General features: G+C 38.3%; 1 protein-coding gene across 2 annotated transcripts; it reads right to left on the minus strand.

Moving 5' to 3' along the window:
- Window positions 1–1,664: 1,664 nt before the first annotated feature.
- Window positions 1,665–9,813, minus strand: LOC108702939 (CCR4-NOT transcription complex subunit 9). 2 transcript variants are annotated; one of them, XM_018238754.1, is made up of 8 exons: window positions 9,430–9,813; window positions 8,456–8,635; window positions 6,838–6,953; window positions 5,778–5,887; window positions 4,508–4,617; window positions 3,932–4,030; window positions 3,718–3,809; window positions 1,665–2,818 (listed from the first exon to the last, which is right to left on the minus strand). In XM_018238754.1, exons 1-8 carry the CDS (start codon window positions 9,451–9,453, stop codon window positions 2,650–2,652), a joined length of 900 nt encoding a protein of 299 aa, XP_018094243.1. In that variant the 5' UTR covers window positions 9,454–9,813; the 3' UTR covers window positions 1,665–2,649. The 2 variants fall into 2 exon arrangements, with proteins under 2 accessions (XP_018094243.1, XP_018094242.1); XM_018238753.1 differs by having other exon boundaries at window positions 9,241–9,431.
- Between the last annotated feature and the right edge of the window lie 77 nt (window positions 9,814–9,890).

Below are 9,890 nucleotides of genomic sequence, written 5' to 3' on the forward strand. Positions count from 1 at the left end.
CAGGCCACAGGAAAGAGGGGAGGCCAGGAACAAGAAGTACATCCAATCAAAACTCTGTCTCGGTAAGAACCTTTGGTCATAGTGGATCCAATTATTCAGTACAAATGAAGATCTGAAGTTCATTTTCATTCTTCTAATTGCATTAAACCAGGACTTGCTTATACTGGATGGGGCGAATTCTACCAATTTTACAGCACAACAGGTATGGGACTGGTTATCCAGAATGCTCAGGACCTGGGATTTTATGGATAATTTCTGTAATTTGGACCGTCATACCTTACGTCTACTAGAAAATCTTTTAAACATTAAATAATCCCAACAGGCTGGTTTTGCCTCCAAAATGATTAATTATATATTGGTTAGGATTAAGGACAAGGTACTGTTTTATTATTAAAGAGAAAAAAGAACGTATTTAAAAATTTAGATTTTTTCATATTTTACCTGTACTTGCTTTTCTGTAATTAAGGAGTACTTAACCAGGCAAACCTTTTAAAAGGTAGCATCCAAATTAATGAAAAATTACCAACCACTCAATATCTAAAAGAGATGTATGCTTGATGTGATTTCCAAAATATTAAAAAAATTCTGTTTTAAGACAACGCACTTTATTTCAGAAAGTTAACTGATGGGTGGAGTGGCAAGATTAATTTATCAAATACTGATCTCCAAATATTATGCTCTCACTTTTTGAGAGTGTTTTTCCCCACTACTTCCTTTGCTACAGGGCTGCTATATACCTTGATAAACACATGACTCCTGCCATATCGTTCATTTGCTGCTTCTGTGGTTACTTCCCCAGCAGAGGGAGCTCCTGTCATCCATGGGAAAATTAGTGTATTTTGCCTTTTCTATTGAGAATCATTACATAATAAATAGATCCATTACATTTCCCCCTCACTTGACAGACACATACCTCCCAAATCTCCCTTTTTGAGCGGGACAGTCCCGATTTTGACAGCTCAACCCGCAGTCCTGGGTTTGTTACGTCCAGACTTTTTTTCTCAGAAAAAGATACTAAGTTTCTAACTTAATTGACTTTTGGAAGAGAGCCCAGAATAGATACTTTTGTAACAATATAAGGTAAGCAGATCTCTTGGGAGAACTTAGACTCACAGTTTAAAGGGCAATTCATCTTCATCAGCAAAGCTGCAATAACACATAAAAATCACAGAAATGTGTTCCAAATCATAACCTGCCAAATTTTGTAAAATGGACGTGGTAATTAGGATGTGGCCACAAAATAGGCGTGGTGAAAACAAATTTGCCCCACTACGCGTGGCTAATCTCTTTGTCCCTCTTTCGGTTTCCAAAATGTTGGGAGGTACGCAGACAGGTTGCATTAACAGTTCATTGTCATAACCATCTGAGCACAGTCCCACCAAATCACTAAGAGGCAGATTTATCAAAAATGCGAATAGAATTCTCCATAGAAAAACTCACCCATGTTCTATTCATTCCTATGGGATTTTTAGAATCATATTTATGAATGGAATTCACCAGTGAATTGTATGGTGGTGAGTTCTATGCTGACATTTTGATAAATCTACCCCATAGTCTCTATATATTTATAAGAATACAACTGGTAGATTCTGAGGCCCAAGATATGGAATTTTATAGTACTGGAGAGCAATGGTGTTGTGATGGCAAAGCCAGAAGACACATAGTTTAATGATGCCTACTTATTTATTATTCCATCTATTGATTTGTTCTTGAATTATAAGTCAAAGGTCCTTGATGGGAGTTTTAATTCAATAACAGTTGAAGGCTGCATTCAGTCAGTCCTAATATTTAGTATTACTGTTGAGGCCCTTTCCCTGAATAGTCAAAGATGTTGGGGATCTATTGTGCCCTTTAACTCCCCCATTGTATAGACTCCAGCTCTGCCTTCAGATCTGGTGTATAGGAGAGTAGCAGCCATGAAATACATTACATTAATGATGTTCAAACCCCACTGCTGCATTAGGAAATACTTTAATTAAACAATTTGTCCTTAAATGGTTAATGGACAAATGCTTCAAAATACCAAAGCTGCTCTATGACATTGTCAAAATCTCGCAGAAATGGTTACTTGCATGTGTTCACAGTCCGTATTGAAAGGAAAGCTTGTCCTGCACAAAAATCACTTGAAAAAGAGCATGTATTTGAAAGCAGAACTTGCCATAGTGTTTGGAATAAGCTGAAGCACAGGAGGAGAAAAGGCAACCGGTGGAGGACAGATCTATTGCTGGCCACAGGAGCTAGAAGATTGGTTCCCAGGAAGGTCTGTTGGCTGTATTTTTCATTTATTTATTTTTTGTAAACACTTAGTAAAATGTTAGATGCTTACTGCCTGCCCTGCACTAGAAGACAGACCATGCCATCCCACACTACAATAACATGGTATATTGCATACTAAAACTGCCATCTCTTGGTCCTCATGATACAATTTGCTTAGTTTATGAAGCAGTCCCATTTTGCTGGTGCCGAGATCTGTATCCTTGAGACGTTCGATGGTTCACCTGCTTTTAGATGCAATGCAGCAGGACTATACTAAGAGGCAAGCAAGATTAGTGCCAATGTTTTATTTTTCCATCATATTCCTCTCCTCTTGCTGTTTGCTCTGCAAACTTAACAAGCTGCTTCACATATTGCCTCCTGTTTGTAAGGATATTACTGGGGAGGCAGGGGTATTCCTCTAGGGTCGGTGACCTGACCTTCTTGCAGGTTTTTAACAAGCTGTGCCAGCCAGCGCTTGGTTGTGGTATCATCCTTAAGTACCTGTGCAAAAGTGGTATCTTTCAGCTGGTCAGGTAAGCACTGCCTCAATGCCTCTCGTGCTCTGGGATCAAAATAAAAATATACATATATATTTATAATTAATAAATGGAAAAAATCTGTTAATGTATGTAATTATATATACACACATGCTGTGGAAAACTTCACTTCATTAACCATTATAGAATGGACATGGAAGCCCATTACACTGATGTGTGAAAGTCTGAATATATACCACATCTTGGGTTTCATGGGAAGGATTATTTGGGTACAGTTAATATTGTAGAAAGATTTTTAACTTTATTTGGTGATTAAAAAAATGGCGGTTTTACACTATGTCAGCGCATTTCTTTACAGCTATGGATTTTGAAGCTATCCGGAGAGGAGACTGCTAAACAATCCTTTTAACGTTCATTTCTACTTAAGCGTTCGTGAGTACCTTCACATAAGATTCACCACACCGTGTGAACTGAAATATGTGGCACATAAATTATAATAGTTAAATTGAAAAAGGGCACTTTTTCTAGAATATTCCAATCTCACTAAGTGGTGTATTGAATTTATGTAATAATACTACACTATATTGGAATTACTCTTTTGCCCCCTTATTTTGTTTAAACCTCGTGCTAGTGAGCGCTGGTTCTTTCTACAATATTAACTGAATCCTGTTACGGGTCTGAGGGAGAACAGACATCTTTGTGGACCGGCAGAGGAAGTGGACTACCGGAACCTTTGATATCCTTTTATTAAGGATTATTTGGGGACATATGTGGGGAAACACGGATCATACCAGTATGAAATAGGAAAGCATGTGTAACATGTATTTAATGTAATCACATTGAGCACAAAGCATCAGAATTTGAACGCGCAATATAAAAACCTACCTCCAGAGAGAAAGAGAAGAGATATAGTATAGTATTAAGCTGTAAAGCAGTCAGATTTTTTTTTTTTTTTTTACTGTACCTTGGATTGTCTGAGAGGCGTAGGTAACAGCGCACTACATGTTTCAGCAACCTTGCTGATGGCTCCTTAGAAAGCTGTAGAACCATTTTCCCCTATTAAAAGATTAAGGCCATGACATTGTTAGCATCTAAAGTAATATATTATGCTACACGTCAAAATCATATGGGAGGTAAACCCAGTTATATGACCTGTAACATGAAGCATGGCTTCTTACCAAAATCATTGCAACATGAGAGAAGCGCTCATAAGTTTGGCAAATGTAAGCCAAACCCGTATCATCGAGGAGAATCTTCTGAAGAATAAAAGTAGCAACCTAAAAAAAAACACAAACACACAGATAAAATATATAATCAATAACAAAGACGTTATAGACGTAACAATGTACTTCTTAAGCTGGTATAAGAGTGGTAAATAATGAGGCACTGTCTGCAGGGGAAAGGACCAGCATAGCCATAGAGAAGCAAACATATTAAACATATTACAGCAGCCATTGCAATATTTTTAAACTAAAACTCTGCTAGAAAAAACACGTGTACTTTTTAAATGCTTTTAGAAAAAAATATCAAAATCAAAAATCTATTTTACCACTGACATGGCCTATAAGCACCCTACAGCACTGTCTGTCTACAACGCCCCCTTCCTGAACCCTAAGAGAACTGCAGTGCATTAGCAAGTCTAATGTGTTAAGCCACTATATAAAGTGCTCTGGAGATGACTTAAGTTGCACTAGTCCTTCAGTGAAAATCTAGACTCATAAACAAAAGTAGGCATATAAATATAGAGAACGTACTGTTTTGGATAGTTCACTTCCAGACTCCATAATACGTAGGCACAATGGGATTATTTCTGTGGTAAGAAGGAAGTTTATGACTTCTTGTTCATCAGTTTTCACAAGAGCACCTATTGGCAAGAATTAAGAAAAATCTCACAAAAAAATCAAAACAAAACCAGAGACACAGCACTGTATAGGGAATAGTTTGTGTTTAAATATGAACTTGATTTTTGAAGTTCTATTTGGGATTTCTACTTGCCTCACATGGTTATGATAGGCATCTCTGTCTCTCCACTCCTAAATCTCATCCTAATTACACCAGCCAATATGAGAAATATTCCAAGATCTGCATGATAATGGTGAACATATTGTTTTCCTGCATTTTAGTAAGCAAGGGTCTCTACGGCTTTCCTAAATATTAAGAAGCAAATGTTTCATTATTTTCCTTTTGCTTTATTTTATACAACCTGTGGAAGGTTTAACTGACCCAATCTGCAGTTTCATGCTTGCATAATTCACCAATATTAGACTTTGGGACAACAACATTATGTTTCATTTTGTAATTTTTGTAGGGGTAGATCATAGTATCCAAAGGAGCCTGATAAAGATTTACCAGCCAAAATTTTCTGGAATAAAAATAAAGGGGTTCTGTCCTGAGAAAGCAAACACATCAGTTCATAGTGCTGCTCCAGAAGAATTCTGCACTGCAATCTGTTTTTTAAAAAAAGCAAAACTTTTTTTCTAGATTTAATTTTTTAATTTGACATAGATCTAGACTGGTTGTCAGTTTTCCAGGTGCCCCCCAGCCATATAACTTGTGCACTGATAAAATTCAGTCACTCTTTACTGCTGCAATGACCGAACAATTGATAGCTAACCAGTTCCATTGTCTAGTGTTAGCAACTTCTGAAAACGCAGAATCAGGCACAATGCACTGAAATAGCTGCCAGCACACCAATTTTACAGCTAAAACAGAGACATTTGTTTGTTCAAGTATAACATTTTAAATGGTAGAGTGAATTATTTGCAATGTAAATAGTGTAATTTTGAAATAAAATCTACACCATAATGACATAATTCCTTCAATGATGTATGGCATAACCAGAAACAACGCCATAAATCTGGTCATAGCTTTGTGTACCTAGAAATATCATATTATACTTGCAAAGGTTTTACTCGATCATAAAAAATGTTGTGTAGAGGCCCTTTAATACATCAATATTTTGACTAAAGTCAAATACAGCCCTATCAGCATAAATTAGTCATATTTACGCTTAAGGTTTCATACCAATGACTCCTAGGCTGGTAAGTCGCAGGTATTCAAAGGGTCGAGTCTTACTGACCGTGTGCAAGAAAGGATATAGGAATAGAGGAATATGGGCAGCAAGAAACGCAGATCTAAAATAAAAAAATGCCAAGAGTAAGTCACCTGCATAAGATCAGACATTAGAAACAAAATTAAAAATTCAACAGAACAGTTTTATGTAATAATAACATAAATGCAAAAATTTAGGTGGCTATATTGTACTGTCCTGCAGAAAAATCCCCACCTTATTCAAGCGCATGCCTATTAGAGAGCAATTATTTTGGTTTATAGCCTTGGCCAACTAGTCGTTGGAGACTTCTAGCACTAATTTTTGGCAAAAGGTCATTTTTTTTTTTTTTTAATAGGCGCAGTTTTATGGTTTCATTTCAGAACATGCAACAGAAAAAAACATATCTAAATTAACCAATAGAACAAAAACAAAGGAGTTTAGTTCCAGGTCAAATAATACAACTGCGAGTGACAGTACTGCCGATCGATAAGATGACATATGCAACTTTGCAATTTCGAGATATAGCAGCAGACCAGGTATAATAAGTTGGTTACAGGTTGGGGATGTACAAATAACAAGTGGAGAAAAGTTCCCTTTCAAGAGCTGGAGAGAATTTGTGGGTGCAGGACACATCAGTTACCCTCTATGTCACACCAAGGACCTGAAACTTTATCAAATCTAGTGACTTTGCCTCTAGTCTCATACATGAGTTTAAACAAGGGGGTGACATTATTTATAAATTTTTTCCAGGCCATTATGATAGGGTAGGGTTGGATTGTGAGCAGAGGTGGCAGATGCTTGAGCACTGTGAGCCCTATGAACCGGGCTTTGCGTGGTGTGGTGAGGGTCGTTAGGAGTGCAAAAGGTCTTGTTTGCTAAAACCATGAAGAGATACCTATAACTGAGATTTTCCATCCACATTTCCTAAGCATCCCTGGATCACTGTAAACAAACTTTTGAGCTAAATACGGCAAAAGTGAATTTTCTTTTTTTATTTTACTGATTAACTCAGTCATAAGAGGTCATATTTACCTGGTTTCTGGGTGAGACGCCACACACTGAAGTAGTGCCAAAGCATTGCAGACTCTGTTAGACTGATGTGCAGTCAAAGTTGGTGGATTTATCGAGGGATAGATATTGACAATTTCCTGTGGTTGAATGAACATAAGATAAAGAGGGAAAATTAGAAATTATAAAGGCAGAATGTGCTAATATAGGTAGTTGTATAGCCAATGTATTGATTTTTCCTAAAAGAAACACATATGTTGGTTTGTATAAAGTGGTAAATCATAGTCCAGGGTCCTGTTGTATTGCAGCCTATGAAAAAGATATTAGCCCTAGTAAGACAGATCAGAAGGGGTACTGAAATGGACAAAATTATCATTCAGTCAAAAGAAACTTGTGAATAAAGCAGCTCCTTTAAATTAGCACATTATAATTAATTGGAAAAGCTCATTAAAAAAACACCCCAGTTAACTGACTGAGTGCTTGGTAATTTCACTAGCAATGACTGAAATGTGTGTCATCTCTGAAGAAAATACTTTTTGGGTATTGTTTTTAATGTATAAAAAAAATCTATGGTATTTGTTATGATTTAAGCTAAACAGGGCAAAAAGGAAAATTTAAGAGACACTCCATGTTTGGTACTTGTGAGGTAGGTTAGATTTCCAGTATTAACTCCCTTGCTTTCCCCTTTATTGTGACTCTTCCAATATGCAGGGCGATTATCTGTGCACTGGGTATCTAATTATCTACCTCACTAGAACCAAATATGGAGTAGCTTCAATTTCCCAGTTTAGCTCAAGAAAACGTAAGATTTTTCATAATGAACGAATAGGCAAACAGTATGTTCAGCACAAGCCCTAGTCATTGCACTCATGAAGTACGAGGTATACTACACCTTTAAGACAGACAAGAGTATCAGCGATAAGTAGAAAGGCACTGACTATTGGATGACCCTACTGACAGTCCTGTAATTTATGCACCATAAAGTGAACACTGTTAAATGCAGAATTACCTTCCTTGGTGCAGAAAAGTCTCCTAATGTAACATAATCAAGTCATAACTTAAACATGTGCAAAGTTCATAAATTCATTCATGCCCACTACTGACTGCAGTTTAATATAAAAAGATTTTTTTAATTAAGTTTAATGTTCCTTTTAAAGGAGAAGGAAAATAGTCTTGCACTTGGGGGTGCCAAATGTTAGGCATCCCCAAATGATTGTATTTACTTACCTGAAACCTCCGGCCGGTGCTACGATCAGCAGAAAACTGCACCAGCCCGGGGTTATTCCAGCGAGCACCACAGAGCATTCCTCTTCAAATTTCCTGGGGCAGACACATGCACAGTACAACGAAATAGCCGACTTTATAGTTAAAGTTCGGCTTTTCGCTCTACTGCAGATGCGCAGCCACGCAAAGAAACAGGAAGACAGAATAGGGTCGCTCCGTGGTGCTCACTGGAAGAACCCCAGGCCGGTGCAGTTTTCTGCGAATAGGAGCACAGGCCCATGGTTTCAGGTAAGTAAATACAATCACTTGAGTGCGCCTAACATTTGGCACCCCCAAGTGCAAGAAGACTTTCCTTTTCCTTTAAAGCATATGTGACTGATAAAATTAAATTGTGCATCAAAATATCTGCAAAACAAACCTGAAGAAGTGCTGCAATTGTGCCGAATGAGTGCCACAACATGGGAGCAAGGTCTGGAACGGATTCTCGCTTTTTGCTGAGCTCAAGTAAGGCATTCTCCCGGGTATCAGGGCTGGACAATTCATTAATCCACTGATAAATCTTCTCTCGGTCCACCTGAGCAAGAGCTGCCGGCACAGGCTGATAAAACAGTTACATGCTTGATAAATGACAAGTATACATGGCTTGTGCATACATTCACACTAGCAATGTGCTTGATTGGTCAAATACTGACCACTACATAAAAGACTGGGCTGAATACCAAACTAAATCCCAAGTCTAATTTGCATATTGAAATAGGAGACATTTTTAATAAAAAGAATTGTCTGTGTACAAATAAAGTTGTCTTTTAGTTGACCTCACTTGACAGTCCAGAATTCTGTAAGAAACTGCTGACATGCTGTACAGGTCTGTATCACTTGTAAATGAACCAAACTTTTCAGTTATTATATAAAAATAAATAATAGAAGACATTTTCCTTTCACATGAAAGTATTAACTGTTTGTGCTTTTATGTTCTCTCAGTCACACCCCTGAAAAAGTTTGGGTTATGGATCAATTATGTTCTTGTACATTGTTTCAGGTGGCAGCAGCAGTGCATAGAGAACAAAAAGCCAAATACTGCTTTTTATGGCAATCACCAATCACTTTCCAGCCAATGCAAAGGTGGAATGAATATAAAAAGGAGGTAATATGACGTAACCGAATGCAGTTTAGATCAATTTGCGGCAATTCGCCTTTACTCACTCTGGACCGATAATGACAATATCCGAACATGCTACGGCCTTCCAGCTCATGTGTGATTACATATCTCATCTTCACATCTGAAGGACTATCAGATATTCCGCCTGTGACCCCCGATACCACAGGTTTTCTATTGACGACGCCCCCCTCCTCTCCCCAAGCTCACACTGTGGTCCCTAACAACAGACTCACCGCTGCAGTGGCCAGGCTGTGCATGTTCCCAGGCACTCCTTTTCTCCCTCAATACCGCTCACTCCAACCCGCAAATCCGTGCACCACCCGTCCCTTCCTTCCACGGAACCACTCCACAACAACCGAAGCTCCACCTCTACTCAGAACGTCATCAAACAACGACACATTCTAGTTCACGCGTTACGGCCATTTCGAAACAAATAACGAAGCGAACATCTCGGGTCACTAAAGCAACCTGTTGCCGGGATTTGTTAACGAATTAACCATCCAGAAGGAATCACCAGGGCACGCAGAAAACAATCATGCAGACCCCTGCGTCATCACCCTGCGTCCACGGTAGCGGCTAGTAGTTCCTATCCTAGGAAAGGACCTGACGTCACGGTCATGTGATCCTACCATGTGACCGCTCCACTGCGGCTTACCTATTCATGAGCGGCAAATTCAAACATGGGAAAGTAGTA

Source organism: Xenopus laevis, chromosome 9_10S (genome assembly GCF_017654675.1).
Source record: "Xenopus laevis strain J_2021 chromosome 9_10S, Xenopus_laevis_v10.1, whole genome shotgun sequence".
NCBI classification, from domain to species: Eukaryota; Metazoa; Chordata; class Amphibia; order Anura; family Pipidae; genus Xenopus; species Xenopus laevis.